General features: G+C 35.9%; 1 protein-coding gene across 3 annotated transcripts in view; it reads right to left on the reverse strand.

Moving 5' to 3' along the window:
- CHRM3 (cholinergic receptor muscarinic 3) overlaps nucleotides 1–19,312 on the reverse strand; it is a 263,192-nt gene that overhangs the window by 119,944 nt on the left and 123,936 nt on the right. For 2 of the 3 annotated variants that reach the window (XM_090135382.1, XM_090135383.1), the window contains one exon: nucleotides 124–226. In XM_090135382.1, the coding sequence (XP_089991508.1) occupies nucleotides 124–221 (98 nt within the window). In that variant the 5' untranslated portion in view covers nucleotides 222–226. Of the gene's footprint in view, nucleotides 1–119; nucleotides 227–19,312 lie in introns of those variants that run through there. The other variant, XM_090135385.1, reaches the window with a different exon arrangement.

Consider the following 19,312-nt stretch of genomic DNA (forward strand, 5'->3'; position numbering starts at 1 on the left):
TCCATAAACTCCAGAAGAACCCAAGCTGGCAAAGTGAGCACTGCTATTAAAAAAAAAATCAGCTGTTTGTCAATATGCTTACTACTTGGGAAGATTTATTGTAGATGTGTTTCTTTTACCTACATGGCCCAGGGAGGAACATCAGAGTGGCTAGTAGGATCAGGCACTGTGTAGTTCTGTGAACTCCTCTTTTGGAAACACAACTGGTAGTGTGTCAGCATGTAGGCTGTGAAGAAAACAGAAGAGAGAGGAGGAATCATAAGAATAGATTGCAAATGCACAGCAATGACACAGACATATAAGCTGAACGTACTTGTACGGATCAAGAGGATACAAAAGCTGTTAATGCTTTCTATGGCTGAATATCGGTTTCCTTTATATATATAAATTTTTAGAGAGTTAGCTGAAAATAGTAAGAACAACTCAAGGATCTATATACTGCATATATCTGGAAATAAGACAATACTGACAACTTTAGTTACTCACAGTGCTACACAAGGAACTAAGTATAATCATAATGTTTTTAGATGATTTTTCAAACACAATGACCACACTGGAGTGAGGATAACTATTTGCCTGAGTCAACACAAAAGAGTCTGCATCTGAGTGAGGAAGGGATCTTGGAAGATAGCACCTTCAGAGTGGCTGCTGAGCTCACCTGGACCCCAGGGACAGCTCACTGTATGGGCAGAAATCAGAAAATGGCTCTCCTTTTCTTCCCCAAATAATGCTGTCTCTCAAACTACCCAGGTTTAGAAAGCTGTTTGGAACACCACTTTTCATTAAAAGAGTAGGACAACAAAAAAAAGGAATCTGATTCCAAACATTATATTTTCAGCTTAATTTAACATATTGTTGGTATCAAAAGTTGACACAAACAGAGGAAGCAAAAGAATATGAAGGGTGCTCCAAAAGCAATGCCTCCAATTTTATTATGTTGTACCACAATGTCAGAGGTGGATCACTTCCAGTCAGGCCAGAAAAGAAGACAGCCTTTCTCTTGCAACAAGGTAATGCCAGGCCTGGTAGCATTTTGAAAACTGTGGAATACATTACCAATCTTGGCTGAACAGTCTTACCAAACTCACTGTATTGTGCAGATTTGGCACCTTCTGACCTCCGTGTGTTCAGAATGATGAAAGATGGACTGTGTGGGCAAAACTTTCCTAGCAATAATGCTGTTACAGCATTTGTTTAAGGAAACAGTTGGTTACCTCCATTGGTGTGCCAGGTAGGCTCGTGTTGTTGAAAATGCATAGCTCATAGTGATGACTATGTTGAAAAACAGCATTTTATCACTAAGAATTTGCTGTATCAACCTGTGTTATTCTGCTCTTTGTATATGTTGTAGTTTCCATGGAAATAAATAGGAGACATTACTTTCAGTGACCTATGTAACTATAATTAAAACTTATACAATACATTTTCCTCCTCAAAAAAAATGTAAATTTCTGAAGTGAAGAAGAAGGATTAGCCACTAACTGCTGTGTTTCAATTAACTAGATATAATTAATGCCAAGTGGGACCGCGTGCTGTTATTATCCCATTTATTACATGCTATTGCAGTTGAAGGCTTCAAAACCCCTCTGAATTGCTTAAACACAGAAGAATGATTCTGAATCTGCAGATGCTCCATGTGATTGCTCAGTGTTTCAGCCTTACCAGCATGCCAATAGGTTTCACTCCCAGGTGTTACAAAACAAGGCAGAAGAACAGAGAGCATGTACTGGCTATACTGGATGTCTAGTTGTTTTTTATTTTCAGTAAAAAACAACAGCAATTATAAGACTGATGTTATTAACAAACAAGGCTGAGATCACTTGACAATTCAGTTTCAGAATAGAAGAAAACAGGCATTTAGTCCAGTTTTTCTCACCAAAAGATGACATAAACACAGGTCTATATGTCATTGATCAAGAAAGTCTCTCTTTCCTTTCCTATTTGGAAAGGAAGCAGATCAGATGAAAGACAGCTCAAAAGGAGGAACATACATTAACTGTATCACTAACAGTACCATTCAGTTTTTAGCTGGAAGGAACCTGGATACATCAGTGTGGCAAATCCTTTTGTAGAAGTGCACTTTGATGCCCTCTTTGCTGAGTTCAAATTCAATTGTCAATTTGGCTGACAAACACTAATTCCAGACACACCTCCTGAAGCAACTAGGTATTTCTATTCCAAGCTGCAACTTGTTTGCATCACTACTCCCACCATAATAGGCAAAGGAACTAACTGTAGCTCAAGGAAACAGGTCTACACCTAAGGTCACCCAGCAGAGAAAGGAAAACACTCAGACAGAGGCAAGGAGAAGCCAAGGAGTTCATGCTCATCAGAAACCACCTCCCACCTGGAAAGCATTTTGACTCTACAAAGCTATGGATAAACACTGTGAGAGGTCTGGTAGGAGAGTTTGACGTTTTAGCCTAGGAAACGTAAGCCCACACCTTAAGATATAAGTTCTGGTTTTGGTCCCTCTCAGTTGAGAAATAACAGTTTCTGACAGTTAAATAAAGAATATTAATTTCCTTCTTGTCAAGGTTTTTTCAGTCAAAAACTCATTATTCAATTAGCTTTCAAAGTTATTCTCAGTAAAGAAATTTATTCCCAGAATTTTTTTGGTCAATACTGCCAGTATTCAGCTTTACTCCCTTAGCCACACTGGTAGTGACTCAGCTTCAGAATTCACTACTCTATTTTATAACTACAATTCCTCAAAAAAATCTTCTGCTGCTGCTAAACCCAGCCATGTAACAAACTCTTCTCACTATGAAAACCAATCAAAAACAGTTGGCCACACAGCTTGTGAAGACAATCAAAGCTCATGTGAAAGAATCATGTGAAAGTTGTATTCCCACACATCTGGTACAAAATACCAGGATAAAATCAGGGAAGATGGCTAACTTATATTTTTATATATCTGGGACAGAAACAGTGGCACTTTTTCTTTTATGCTGATATAGTTCATTACTCCTCTGCTGATCTTTCTGGGAGACTTGTCCAAAGAAATGAAAAACAAAACCCTTACGCCTTACTCTAACAACATGAATCCTGGACATAGCAAAGTCAACAGCCACTCTGAATTCAGTGGTGCTATCTAGGACATAAATTCAATTTAAGGGGTGCTTCTAAGCATTGGCCAATAAACTGTGATACCAGTCCTTGGGTGTGGTTTGTGAGCCAGTACAACTAAGAAACTTGAGTTAGGATTCATGCATGGGAGCAATTATGAAGAAGAGGTGTCTGATTACAAATACATCTGTGACTGTGACAGCTTAAAAGATGCTGCTATCTGCCCAGGTGGGCTCTCTCTATTAAAGTTCCAGAACTGAAGATCACACTTTACAATTCCTTCCCTATATTCATAAGAAACACTATCTAACACAAGAAGTGCATCTCGATCGCCTTTTGCTTTTAATTTATTTTTGATAAAACCTCACTTGAGACAAGTGTCAGAAAAGCCTTTAAACAAGAGAACTAATTCTGTTGAAAGCAGTACTGTGGATACAGTAATTTCTGTTAGGTTTACTTGGTAAAATGAAGTGACATACATTGACTCTGCACTGTGAAACTGATTTCCTGTATTTATACAGAAGCGTATCATGCAGTAAGTTTTTTACTGGCAGAAACAGATTTCACAGATTCATGAAACTTTGTACATAATAAGGAATTAATTTCACATGAAATCATCACCAGGTACTTTATTATTCACTGGGTACTTTATTATTTTTTTAACCAAAATTTGGGCAATTTATTTTAAAAAAATATACCTACACAGATACAAGGCACTTCAGTAGTTTTATGGATATAATTCTGATGACTTTACAACATCAGAAAAAAAAAGCATAATAAAATATTTGCCCTGCAGCTTCTATTTTCAGTGGACTTTAAAGGCCAGAAAGTCTTTTGATTCTTGAGCTGAAAAAGCTGAAAGTATTTCTGCTTTGCGCTTCTTCCACTGGATCTAATTACATATATGTCAGAATCGCTCTAGACAAGATTAAAACTGTATGGTAAGAGACTGAAAGCGCAATGTTTATAAACTCGAAAAACAGCAGTAATGGAGCTACAAAAACGCTACACCTAGTTTAGGGTAGAATTTCCTACTGGGAACTGTTTGTTGTTGTTTATTTTCACATTTTTAGAGGTTTTTTTTCACCTTAAGGAAAGCAATCTGTTAACAAAAAGAGAATTTTCATATACTGACTTCATAAGAAATAATGCTTGTTTTCATGTGCAAACTGCTTATTTGACACCCATCTAGTACACAGCAGAAGTCTATATGAATTTTTTAAACTTGAGGTGCTATGGAAATGAACAATCTTCTAATTAGATAGCTTTGCTATCAATACATTAAACACGGGTAGTGGATTCAAAAGAATGTAAGGAAAAGCCATTAAACTGGATTTTATAATATATATTTTAAGATTAAAAGTGAATCAAAATTGTTTATATATTTTTGAATTTCAAAAATTTCACAATTTTTTCCAAAAATTTTACTGTCAATATCTTCGACCTGAACTCACTGCTTGAATTCAGGGGATTAAACCTCTGAAATAGACTTTAAAAGATTCACAAGATAAATTTTAACTTCACATTTGCTGTGGAAGTGACCTGTAAAATGATAAAAACTTCAGCATTTTATTGGCAAATTTGAGTGGTTATTTTGCAGATATTGTTAGATCTAGTCAGCTTAAAAGTGCTCAAGTTGGTTTACTTCACTTATAAAGTAACTAGTAAATGCACTAGAGTGCCTGAAAATAATTAGTAGCACAAGCAGCTAGGAAAGAAGAAAACAGCTGGCAAAAATACTATGTAGAAGTGTACTTCAGTTTAACTACTCTTTATTACTTATATCTTCCACATATCCAATATATAATCATGAAAGCTTTTTAAAACCTGAGAAATTTATAATCTCATAGATTTTTATTTTTATTCCTCCTGGTGCGTATTGATAGCTGACCTCTAGCACCTCTGTTTTTTTAAGAAAACAAAGATTGTTTTTTCTTTTAAAAGGTTTTTAAAATTTCATATGTAATTTTATACACACTATCAGATAATCATTGCTAAATCGAACAAACTAGGAAGCTTGTGATTTCATACACAGTTAACAATCTAGGACGTGGTCTCACTTACCTTTAGGTATCTTTACAGCTATAAGGCTGTTTAGTAACCTGAGGTGCAAAGATTCTGTCATGCTAATGCAGAAAAAGTTGTCTCATCTAAAGATCAGACACTTAAACAGAGCCCTAGGATGAAGTAAGCTCTAAGCGTACCTAATATCCTCCACTTATTACACAGCACATCTAAACCTGATTTGATGAATCCCATTTTCACTATACACTTTTCACTATCATAAATTGTTTCCCACAATGACTGTATTTAAAGTTGTTACAAATGACTCTTTCATTCACTTCTTAGTTCATAAATATTCTGATCCATCCTGCAATTTTGAATAAGCTTAGGCTCCCCTACATATATACCTATGCACACAGACATATATATCTGTATGTATCCATGTAAAAATATATACCCTTTCTCATGGAAGGCAGTTTTATCTGAAAAAGATGTCCTGGGTAAACATACTGCTCTGTTTCTTCCATACAGAGACACTAGTAACAGCTATTCAAAGATTTTAAGATAGTAATTACTCCCTGACTAATAACCTTTTTCTCCAATCATTGAAATTGAGATTCTTCTCTCTCCTACAGAGTCAGTGCCACTGATAAACCCAAAAAGAAAAAAAAGAAATTCTCATGAAACATTAAAAATATCAATACTTGAGAAAACTTGGGTGTGACTTATTTATAGAAGTGTTTGATGTGCTCAATTTGAGAGCATGGGACAGCAATGTACCGAAATACTAAATGAACCATGGGAGGCTGCTGAGTGCACTGTGGGTAATGCAGGTGAGATTCCGTGACTGAAGGTCAGTAGGTCAGTAAGCCTCTCAGTGGAAAGAAGTTGCCTGGTCATCAGCTACCCAGGCAGGAAGGAGCCTGAAAGCTGCTCCTTCATACCTATGCCTGCTTCACAATAGAGGGAAAGATTCCATGATCATAAACTCCTTTCAAAACTCAATTTTGTATAAGATATACACAAAATTATCCAACAATTGTCTCAGTGAAACTTCTGACAAGAAATTATGGGGTTAGTGAAAATGTTTATAAGTGCAGAAAAGAGATTAGCTGATAGCAAGAGGTGCAATCACCTCCCACACTTACCTATCAAAATTCACTCATACATCAAAAGACAGTTAATAGCATATGTATATAACCTTAAATAATCTCCTAAATTAACCCAGACACTGTCTGCAAGGCGGCTTTTGTATTCAAATATATATATAAAAAAAAGTAGAGAAATATTAAATGTTCAACTCCTTCCATACTGAAGAACTGCAGATGTAACAACAGCTGCAAATGCATCTGCTTGAATTTTAGTTTCACTAAACCTTTTTGAGGGGGCTGAAGAAATAAAAGCAGCTGATATGTCTCAGATTAACACCTGCACTTGCTGTAGAGCTTCTGTAAGGTGAGGCTCAGGCTGCCTTGTGTGAGACACAGCTGGCTCCAATGGCCTGGCCACAGCACAGGGCTGGGCCTGCAGCTAGCAGGGTGGCACCTCTGAGGAAATGTAATTAAAAAAGAGCAAAAAAATGCATGATAGTCCTGTCCAAAGTAGGTGGACATTTTCTGAAGGAGATGTATTCCATGGTGAAGCACCAAAGTAGTGAAAGGAATACAGACCATAGCAAGGGGCTATGGACTGATCTGAGCTGCCCACAAAATGCAACTCAGGATGGCTGTTCTTTGGGTGGCTGAGACTCAAAATTACCTCTTACATGCTACAGATCCACATGGTGTGAAACTCACAACTAATTGTTTTTTAACACAAGCTGAGGTTTTATTTTTATCCTCCCGCTATCCAGGAAAGGCTGTTCTAGGTGATTTGACACACAGTGCTCTTTGAAGCCACATCCAAAGGAACAGGTTGATTGCTTAGGGTTTCAGAGCACAGCTCTTTATATAAAGCTGGCATAAATTCCAATACAAATACAGTTTTATATCAGTTACAGATTACAGCAACAAGTAATATGACACACAACAATGTAGGCGAAGGTGTTGATTTTGACTTCTAACTAAAATTTCTCATGGCTAAAATGTAATTTACTGCTGGAGATATTCCTGGGTGTTACAGTGAACAACCGTGCAGGCACCAGGGCTGGTGAGTACAAATGGGGAAAAGCAGACACTGCAAGGACATGCTCCTTACCCCTGGTAAGCCTTGGTTCCATAACATGCCTTTACTCATGTCTGAACATTTGCCAACATCTCTACCGTAGATCATTTATACTGCAACTTTCTATGCAGCTGAATCCAAAGTTGTATGGTAAATTTGGCACCAAATTAGCATAAAGAAAATCACCACTGGAAAAAAGAGTTCAGCAATTACTTTTCCCTATTAGCATCTTGAAAGGATTGTAAACAACAGAACAGAATTTAGCTGGAGGCCTGCAGCTAGTGGTGTTCCCCAGGGGTTGGTGATGAGTCTGGTCTTGTTCAACACCTTCATCAGTGACCTGGATGAAGAGACAGAACAATGATGAGACAAAGCTGGGAGGAGTGGCTGACACACCGGAAGGTTGTGTACTGCCATTCAAAGACTATTAAATGCCTGGGGCATCTTCCATATGAGTAAAAGTTGGCAGATCTGGAACTGTTCACCCTGGAGAAGAGATGACTGAAAGGGAATCTTATCAATACTTATAAATACCTAAGGTGTGGGAGTCACCTGGATGAAGCCGAGCTCTTTTTAGCAACATCCAGTGACAAGACATGGGACAATAATAGGCACAAACCACAATACAGGAATTTCCATAGAAACATAAGGAATAACTCTTTTCTTTGAGGGATACAGAGCACTGGAAGAGGCTGCCCAGAGAGGTTGTGAAGTCTCCTTCTCAGAAGGTATTCAAAACATGCCTGGGCACTTTTCTGTGTGACCTACTGCAGTGAACCTGCTTTAGCAGTGGGTTGGACTAGATTGGACCCAGAGGTTTCTTCCAATCTCTGCAATTCAGTGATTCTGTGAACATGTGTACAAACAAAAAGCTGAACAGAGTTTGAGTGGGAAACAGAAAGCAGGAGAAATTAAAAAAGAAAAAATGATATATAGGAAAAAAGACTTAAAGTGGAGTTGTTTGTTGTTGTTGTTTTTTAAATCTACCAATACTTTCTAAAAATACAAACAATCCCTCAATGTTAAATTAAGAATTGTCTTTAAAATAACTGTCTCCTACCAAAATAAATTAATAAACAAGCTACCTATCCCCACTATGTTTTACAAAGTACCTTTCAGGGAATTATAACTGCAGAATGATTAGTGGATAATACAGCTAACTTAGGTAACGCGTGTATGTCAATGGCTTGCTCAGCTTTTGAAACACACACGTTTATGTCAGAGACACGTGGACACACGGTAGAAAAAAATAAGCAGAAAATGAAGAACATGGTTGTCAGGCTCTAGGAGGATTTACTACGTTGTAAATATGGGGTCAAAGCTACGAGCTCTTTCCCTACTAGCAGCGTCCCCTTGCTCTGGAAGTCTGTCCAGGCTTCATGATTTATGCAAGTTTAAGGGTAGGGGCAAAACGAGGAATGTTTTGATGCCTGCAGACCTCTAGGGGGCATGTATCTTCTACACATAGTTTGCTCTGCAGAACACTGCCTTGCTTTGCAATCGCTGGTAAGAAAGCAGCAGTGCTACTACCTCTGACAGTCTGAAAATTACATTCGACAGTAAGAACAATATTTGTTTAAAGTGAGAAGTTAGGATTCTTTCTTTATTTTTAGAAGACTCTAAGACTCAAGACCATCAGAATGTAAATTAACCCATACAGAAGGAAAACATTGTACATACAACACCACTCCTACATAATATACTATCTGTAAGGGATTCTATATACTCTATATACTCTATATTATAGCATATATATTGTTGTATACTATCTTGAGATATACTGACATTTTATAAAGACAACAATCCTAACTTGAAACCCTTGCGTACCTTCATTTTCTGTCATTAAATTCAGAATTTAACCAAACAGCCTTACAAAATTACAAAGCATACCACAGCATCCTAATCACAACACATTATTAAAACTAGAAAACAACCCAGGCAAAGTAAGCCAATAGTCTTCCTTTAATGTTTTAACTGTTCTGCTCAGGTAATACATATTTATTTGCTACATCTGAGTACAGAAAAAGAAAAAAGAGAAGAAAAAAAAAAAAAGCTAGTAACAGAATACTGTTCACGATGGTAACACTTACTGATATATGTTTACCCAGGTGAATCTCTATGAAAAAATACTGTAAGTAACTCCAGAAGAATATAAACTCATCTGGTGACATGTAAGATTTAACTCTGATGAGACCTATACAAACACTACCTATGGAGGGAAGAGAGTAACAGGATAGGATCAGAAGCCATGCACACCGGATTTAGGCTTTGACTTCCACAGGCAGTATCACAAGAGCAGGCACTTCTGTTTGATTTATGATAATCACTGCAATGTTGCAGCACCACTTTGCTATTCCCTGATTTTACACATCATTTTAGTAATGGCAGTGCTATCCTTTAGAAAAAAAAGTAGAAATATAAATTTCCTTTGACAGTAACCCCAGAAGCATTTTCTAGCTGAGGTAACCATGCACTTAACTTACATATATTTCTTTCTCTATTTCAGTTTAAATCAAACAGTGGTAATATTGTTTGTACATAATCATATTCAACATTCAGAGCAGAAGTGATGTGCCACAGAGCATAACAATTCTGTTTTTTCCACATATACAGTTTTCATGGTGATGCTTTAAGGAGCAAAGGAAATTATGCCGTTACTTTTTTGTTTGTTTGTTTTGTATATTATATATCTGAAGGTGATTTAGATTTTTTTTTTTTTTTTTTTAGCACTCTAGATCAATCAGAAAGTGATGTGAACCAATGCTGGCAGCAATATTAAAATTTTCAAGTATCTAGTTTTTAAGTTTCATGTAATAATGAAAGCTCTGTACAAAACAATAACCAAACTTGAAAGTAAGAAGAAAAATCCTCAGAAAAGATTAGCAGAGACTACTGATTTTAATTCTGTTTATTACTGCATTTTCCCTGTAATTTGGTGTATAGCGCATTACCAACAAATATCTTTTGTTTAACATATTTATTGCTTCCATAGGCACTCAACCTATTGGCAATGACCTTTATTTCTTATACTGTGTTCCTAAGACACTGTGTAACTGTGGCTTTTGACCTTTCATTGTGAGTCATAAGTTACATGTAAGGTCTTCAGTGGCCCCCAGAAGTACATGAGCAAAATATTTCGTCAACCTCCAAAACTGGACTAAATAACTGCAATGTGGGGGACAAGCCTTTAAAAACACAGGTGCTTCCATCCCTATGGTACACAATCACATTAGCTTTATGTTTCTGCTGAAGTAATGCAATTCAAAACTTAATAACGGTATTAAATTGCATTATTAATTTAGAGGCATTAAAGCACACCAAGATGTATTGAGACAATTAAGATCTTCAGCAGCACTGCCTTACGATGGCTGCCTCTGGAAGGCAACACGACATTAGCATGCATTCAGCCTAACCAAGGGCTCTCACTGGGATAAGATTGTAAATTACTTAATAAAGACTGTATGGACAAAAATTCTGTGATCATTTTCATGGGTTCATGAGACAAGGAATATCCTGATTTATTACAAACTAACAATGAAATTACAGAAATTACGCATCTTACTGACCTTACAGAAAATGAGACATAAAGTGCAGCTATTTTTCTAAATTCAGTACAAAAATGTCAAAGCTGGAGTTAAAATCCCCAAGGCTGAGCTCAAATAGCAGTCATGAATTAGTATAATGAGATGCCAATACAGAATACACAACAGGACTTGTGTGTGAAAGGTTGTTGGTTTTTTTTCCTCTCACAGAAAATGGGTCATAAGAGTAACTTCTGAGTGAATTCACTTCAGGAGGAATTACACCCCTCCAGTGCTACAAAAAGGATAACTGCGTCAGTTCTTTAAAACACTATATCTTTTCCTTCAGCAAATTCCCAATGGCTCGATTTCCCTGCGACCTCAGGAATCCTTAGGAGATCTCCTGATACAACTATTTATTTTTGTTTTATGTGACTCACCCCTTGCAGCAGCCTCTCTCCACGAGCCCAATGGCTAATTTAGATTAAACATTCAACACCTTGACAGATAACTCTGGGCAAGTTGGATTCCTCTCAAAACTAAGTCCAGAGTCTGAATAAAAATCCTGCCTTCTTTTCCTTCCAGTAGGTATTGATGTAGGCAAGATCTGAAGATTTTTCAAGCCAGCAAAAACTACCATCTACCCAACAGTCTAAAAATGGTCTAAAACCTTCTGAACTACTAAACTTCAAGTGTGTACATCAAGTCTGCCATAGAAATACAGCTAATTTAGTAATTTCTACATTTCTACTTAATTTGACTATATTTAAGTTGACATTTCTGGAAGGAAATCTAAGCATTAAGAATGCATAATGTAAAAAGGAGTTTGATGTCATATACAAAAATAGTTCTATTCTATGTTTCCCTTCCTCCTTCCTTAACCTTTATAAACATATGCCAATTGAGAAGTCAGTCAGTTTCATGACTCATAAGCTCTAGCTTTGTTAGGAATACTACAACATGTTGTTAAATTGAGACCTGAAGCAGTGTTGAGCAAGGTGTTACTCTGCACCTTTTCTCCAAATTCTCTCCTAGTTCCAAAGGTGATGCATCGCTTAACAACATCCACGGGAAAGAGACTGTCATTGCACTAAAAAGCCTTTTGTGAGAGCACAAAGCAACAATACCACCCACACAGCACCAATCATGCTACCTGTCTATCAGCGTACGGGTTTCAGTGGCCCCGTGAACATCTTTTCCTCCTCTAAACCTCAGTATTGCATAGCTCAGCTCTAACAGGTGCTAAGGCAATAATTTCTACCTTCCTATTTTTTAAACGGTATTGCCATCCAAGTAAAAATTCTGCTTATAGACAAGCTGCTTAAACAAAAGGATTGTTATCCTTTTTGTAAAGTTATTTGACGTTAAAAAAGGAATTATCTGTATGTGCCTTTCTTCCACACTAAGTATCAGGTCAATCTTGATCTACATTAAGTCAATGAAAAAAGATTCTAGAATCAACTCCCTTGAAGTAATGAAAAGATTAAAAGAGAAGTAAGCATTACTAATTTCTCAATATTCATCCTTTTCTGGAATACAGCAGGTGAAGCACTGATAAAGCTGTATTATTTTATGTCATCTGTTCCTTTGAGTGGTACAGTTATCTTATAAGAGATCTAATTAAATGGGAATATAACTTCAAACAATAGGTTAGTTCTGTTTTAATAGTCATTTTGAAAGCCTTTAGTATACCTGCCTCTCAGCAGTTAAATTCAATCACAAAACTTCCTTCCCGGTCGTGTAATTTCCAGCAAGTGAAATTTCCAAGACCCCAGTACTTGTGTGATTACAGAACATAAAAACAACTCTTTCTCGCCCCAGCGAGGAGAAAGAACAACTGGGAATATTTTAAGAAGTGTGCAAATCCAAAAAACAGTGTGAAATTTTGAAAACTGTGATGATGCCACAGAAATTATTATATATTATATACAAACAGATTTTTAAAAAGGCAGAAATTTGGAAGAATCCTTCTTTGTACATCTAAAGAAAAGTAAGTAGAATAAGGGGACCCTCAATGCCTAACACTAAGGGTCCAGCAACGAAAGCTCTCAGAACGGCAAGCATCCACCTACACTTAAGTTGTCTTAAATGACCTATACATTCCCCACCTTACTTGATGGTGAAAGAAACTAGCAGACTACACAGTCTCTAACCCACTCAGCAGTTTCAGAAAGCACTGTAAGAATTAATAAGATGGGAAGACTGTTACACTCTCTGGGGCTGTACATTCTAGAACATGCTGATCCCAAGTTGAATCAGAAAGATACGTTAAGCTGCATCTCATTCACCAAAGGAAACTCAACTTTTTTTTGTGCCAGAGAACTGCTGAAGTTTTCTGAAACCAGATTAATTGTATCTAGTAACTAATTCTACAACCTCAGCTATTAAAATTCTTACAGATATAGAATTCATAAGTCAAAAGGTAAAAGGTCCTACAAACCTTTTAGCAAATATATAACATCAAGAGCATCAAGACATAGATACAGATCAAGTAAAAAAAAAAAAAAAAAGCAAAAGGAAATAAACAAGAAAGCAAAACCCACCAAAACTCTGCATAGTTACATAAAGAAAAAGAACTGTACAAAAAAAGACAGCAATTTGTTGGTTGGTTATCTAATTATTCCTGAATTACTCACTAGAGTATTTGAATGCTTTATAGATATAAAACCAAACAAAGCAATGTAATACAGATATGAACAAGACATAGAATGTAATTATTATTTTGCAGATTGAAAATAGATACAAATATGTAACACAATAATTTGCCCAAGCTCCCAAAGAAAGTGTAAGAAGATGCTAAAATCACTTCAGTGTTAAAAAAAACCCCAAAACGAAAACAACCCCCCCACCAAAACAACAACAACAACAAAAAAACAAAAACAAACAAACAAAAAAAGGTGGTTTCAAAAACAAAACTAATGATGGCTTTTACTGGAAACAGCTATTGGTGGTCCAAAAGTCAGTTTATTTAAGATTCTTTTCCTCAAAAGAAAGAAAATGTTCCACCTGCTCACTCTCGTAATCTTGTAGAAAATAAAAAAATGAACAGTAAATAACAGCCTTTTGGTAGTAGGTAATCCCAGAACAGTTGATCAGAGCTATGGTAATGTGGCAAAATTACAGATGAGAGGCTCTAAGGAAAAATTACTTGATTATACCTCAACTGATTCTGGGGAAAGCATTATTTCCACCTGACTGGAGTGAATTCTAAGTGAAATACTGAAAGAACTTTACCAATGAAAAATCATTTGCTATTAAGTAGAAAAATGAGAAAACAAAATTCCTGTGTCCAGTTGGTGTATCTTCAAATCTAAGCATTTCAGCAGATGTGGAAATAAATATATATATAAAAGATCTAATTTCCCCTAGTTCATTATATGTATACTCTCTTATTTTCTTCCTCACATTAAAAAAAGTAAATACAGCAGTTCCTTTTTATAGGAATGCACTTTTACATCAATGTACTGTTAATGATTACACTTTAAAGATTACTTCAAGTTCATTTCATTACTAAAGAAACTGATAAAGAGTCAAACTGATAAAGACTCCAGACAAACTCACGGTTTCCAGGTTATTCCTTCAAATAGAGACCAATCTATTAAAGTACTCCCGTTTTGCACGCTTACTGAAATTGAAATGATTTTTTGAGATAATTTTAGCTATTAGCAGGTATGTTTAGGCAGAAAACTACTGCATTTAAAAAGAAAAAAAAAAAAAAGCTAATGCATTTTGAGAAGCATTTGTTCAAGACAGATGTGTTTCTATCATCATATTTTTTCGACATATATTAATATGATACCTAAACTTCCTCAAGTGTTATCTTTTGTTTAAATGTTTGCTTTCCAGCAAGTAGCGATCAAGACAATAATGTTGTCTATCTAAGACAATCAACGACAAAAAGCAGAAGACAAATATTTTACAAGTAACTGTCCAGTTTACTTTTGTGGTTAGAAAACAGTAGTTTAATTAAATGAACAAAAAAATACACTCCCTATTGATGGCATTGTTTACTTTCTAGACTGGTAGACATCTTACAGTTCTGAATCTCACATTTACTTGAAGCTGAAACTTTACTATAAAATGAAAACATGGCTCAGTTGTATTCATACGTAAACATTCTCATTCAAGGTGCCTGCATCTTTAAACTCAGTAGCAAGATGCAACATGAAAATCTCATCCAAAGGACTCTTGGAAGAGACACTGCATGTAAGATGCCAGGAAGTCACCTCATTATGTCAGGAGCTCAGAACTTCTTCCAGCATTTTAGCTCAAGTGCCTGAGGAGCTCATAATTAACCAGATGTTAGAAAACATCTCACAAGAACTTGCCACTCTAACCCCATGATTGTCATCCAAGAAAGAAAAAAAAAAAAAAAAAAAAAAAAAAGAGAAGCAATTGAAGCAATTTTCTGATGTGACAGAAAAGCTGGCAATCCTTGCAAAGTTGTATCCTGTTCAAATGATTTAGCAAGACCATTTGAAGTAAGAGACAAATATTAGCAGGTATCTAATGACGGACAGCATGTTTGCTAACAAAATCTGAATATTTCAGCAGCAGAAATACAAATGTATTTCTGGCTTTTGAATCTTTCAATCTGTTACTTAGTTTTACAGTAAGACAAATGTAAATTGCTTGTTACCATAGCAAAATACATGTAGCTAAATTCTGAGACAGTTATGAATTACTGGAATGGTATAAATGATGGGACGATTTCTCTTTCCACTGCATTAGTTTTGCATTTCACTTTACAAAATGAATAGATGTATTTTCTTTCACTTGTGCCTGCAGATACATGTCTGGACTGTTGGTGACAACTCCTACCTAGTTTGTAAGCAGATATAAACATACGAAAAATCAAGAGTAGAACAGAAACATCATCTGTTGGTTGCTCTTACACCTTCCCTCTCCCTATCAGCTGCAGTAGATCTGGACTAAGAGTGTTGCTGCCTCAAAAGCTAGAGGAGATGAACAGAGAAACTCCTTTTTTCGAAGAAAAAAAAGCAACCTGAGCGTGCTTTACCTTGAGTAATTTGTGTCATTACAACAATACACAGGGATTCAAAGGCACTCCATAACCAAAGCACTGTCACTGAACCAACATTCCCTTGAATAATAATAATAATAATGGATCAGATAACTCTGTCTTTGAAAGTTTTGCCTTCAAAGCAGTGAAAAAATTTAATCCAATGAAGTTTTATGATTTTATTCTTAATCTAATAAAAAGTAGTATACCCAATGATTTACAAAGTATTTTCCTACAAAGAGCGATGATTCCTTTGGAATCTTCCCTGTTCCCAGTGTCCCTTGTATGTCATTAAACACTGGCAGCTTGAAGACTATTTCTCTATATTGACAAATATTATTCCAGCTCCTACAACGTAAGATGAAAGGATACTATTACCAATTAGGTTGATGAACTATGGCAGTCTGAAATACAGAGGGGTCTACTTGATGAGAGAGATTTTAAATGCAATTCTGAAAGATTGTTTTAGTTGTTGTTTCTTTCACAGGAAAAGTAATAACACAAAATAAGAAATGGAAAAAATAGTATTTTCTCAAGAAAAAGTGTCCTGCAGCTATATCAATAAAATAAATACTGTGAGAAGTGTCAGGGGGGGAAATTACTATGTTTTATACAAGAGCCAACACCACACATGACAAAACATGGCTGCTATTCTCAAAAGTACTCACCATAATCAAAACAGTTACATACACACCTATTACACAGGTTTGCTTGAACCTTTGTTATGAAAGGTTTTCATATCATACCTAACATTTTGTATCTGCAATTCTGTGCTTTTTTGTCTGATAATGTTTTGTAGCAAAACCTGAGAAAGTGGGTGTCCCCCATGAGGATCCTTACTCCAAACCTGGAGATCAGCTGGTGGCAACTAGCCCATCATCATAAAGCCAAAATAGTAAAATCCTCCCCTTCTTCTCTCAAAATTGAGTAGGACATAATATTCAAAGATTTTTTGAGAAGGAAATTGATATGATGTTATTGATCACTCAATAGTATCAGTTGATACTATTGCTATGACTGATTTTGATAAAAGATAATTGAGTTTTAATTCCTAGTATCAACTTTTCAATCTTTCAAATATTTTTGTACAAGTTTGAACAAAACACTTCTTTTTGTAAACCTTCAGATGAATTGCTATCCCAATTTAATGTATTCTAATACAGGATTCAAAAGGGGTGTCATTTTAAGAGCTGCCATTATAAAAGTGTTTAGAGGTAGATTTATCCTTGTGCTCTTATTAAATCTCTGTTTATTCCAGTGCAGTGCGTGAACACCAAGGAGTATTTTAGGAAAATATCCTCTTGCCTTTTCCCAGATCCTACAAAGGTAAAATGCTTGCTGTGTTACAAATTCCAGTAGTGAGCAGCATTTGGTCTCCTACCCCACTTCTGCACAAGGGAGAACGTGACTGTAAGTAACAGCTTCTGCATTATGTCTACAGAAAAAAAACAGATTCAGCTGAACTTTGGAGTGAAAAAAACTTGTCTGTAACTTGTTTTTTGAAGAGGGATCAGCAGGCAAATGCCAGACAGATCAGATCACAGCAGAGTACTGAAACAAACCTGAGAAACACACTACACTGACACAGCTTGCCTTAGCATCCTGCCCTTACTCCACCACAGCAGTCACTGACTAATCTTCTCTTTCACATTTCATACAGCACTCTTCCTTGGCTCTCTCAGAGCTATGTGTTTGATGTTGACTTCTGCTAAGCAACCACTACCACAAATTGTGGAATGCTTTTTTCTGAACAATGACTGTCTTGGGCTAATATGTTTCATCTTCTGCTTGCTCTTCTGCATGTTTGTCCTTGCTCCTACGTGTCTACTGTACTGTTCTGGTAGGCTGATGTACAGGAGGATAAAGATGGTAGAAACTCCATATCTCATCGGATGATTAATTCTACAGGAACAACTATGGCTTGCCTCTTCTTGATGCAGATCATACACGTATTTCTGGATGAATCTGTAGGCCACAGATAAATTAATAACGATGGAACTACTGCTCAAGATGCTGAAGCTCTATTTAATGATAGAAGAATATGCCTTTAATTTTGATTTTTTTTTCTCTTTATGATAAAACCTAATCATTGTTGGTATTTATTATATTAACATTTTTAACTAGAAAGGTTCAAAAGACATAACTCATCACCACTTTTATTGCTATTATGCCACATCTGAAGCTAACCTGCTGCTGGATTTGGTTAATAGAAGTCTCACTATTAAACAGCAGAGTTATTCACAATGTGATAATTATCTTTGAGTCAGGGCAAACACATTTGCAGACTTAACTACTTCAACTTCAAATATGCTATTCTGGAGGCAGCTGCAAAATGCTTCCGAGACATTTTAAATCTTATAATTTCTTATACTCTTGTCAAATGGAAATTACAACCAGTAAGCAATCTCTCTGGATGTGTACAGAAGGATTTAAATTCCAGTTTATGATAAAATATTAGACAGCATTAATACCAGTTGAAGACATTATTATTTCTCCCTCTCTCTGAAACGTATTCCTACTCAATCAGACACCATACTGCCCTCTTGGCTGCAACAGCAGAATTTCCCATATGAAAAATTTCTGCTACAAACTGGACCAGGGCTGCAGTTGGTTCAGAATATGGTTTTCTTTCTTCTTCTTCAACTTCTCAAGGAGGGAAAAAAAAGAAGAAGGAAAAAAAAAAAAAAAAAGATGAATCAGTTTCTCAGTTTGCTTCACAACACATCTGAACAGCCCATTTTTGTGGTAATACAGGAACTTGTGACAGGAGGATTGAAAGGCAGAGAATACCTGACTTCAGCTTAGCTGGATATTTCTATTGTGAAACCCAAGATTAATACTGCTTTGAAGATTTTGCTGCTGAAACTGTAGAGTATCCTTGCCTTCACACATTGTTACTAGAGACAAATGAATTATTCAGAGTTCTTAAAGCTCCATCTCCACAGAAACAGAGACCATGGGATTGAACGTAATGCAGCAACTGCTTGCTCAGATTTACCTTGTTTATTAGTATATAATTTTTTTTATATATATATATATATATATATATATATATAATATTACAGTTGCTAATAACTGACGTTGATCAATTGTATAAATGGAAGATAGAAATTGTTAGCTAGGAAGTAGCTAGCAATTGCTTAATTACTGTCTGTGATTTAATGCAGAAAACAATCCACTTTAAATTCCTCCTCCACATTGGTAAACCATATTTTCACTGGGATTATTAAACACATGACCTATGTGGACTTTGCCAGAAGAATTTTTAGAAGAGTGACAGAAAAGTTTTATAATAGAAAAATAATCTGTGTTCAACAATTACTGGATGAATATAATGTAACCAAACTTTCCTTTCAAACCAGAAGGAAGAGGTCTTTTCTTTAACCAAATCGGGCCAACTTTACCCCTGTCACTATGCATAAGATTTTTTTTTTTTTTTTTTTTTGAGATAAGGTATGAAGTCCTGTGTTTGATTAAGTGTCACTTAGAAATTTAGAAAACAATTATCTGAAAACTGTAAAGGAAATAAATT

Source organism: Phasianus colchicus, chromosome 2 (genome assembly GCF_987193195.1).
Source record: "Phasianus colchicus chromosome 2, bPhaCol1.hap1.1, whole genome shotgun sequence".
NCBI classification, from domain to species: Eukaryota; Metazoa; Chordata; class Aves; order Galliformes; family Phasianidae; genus Phasianus; species Phasianus colchicus.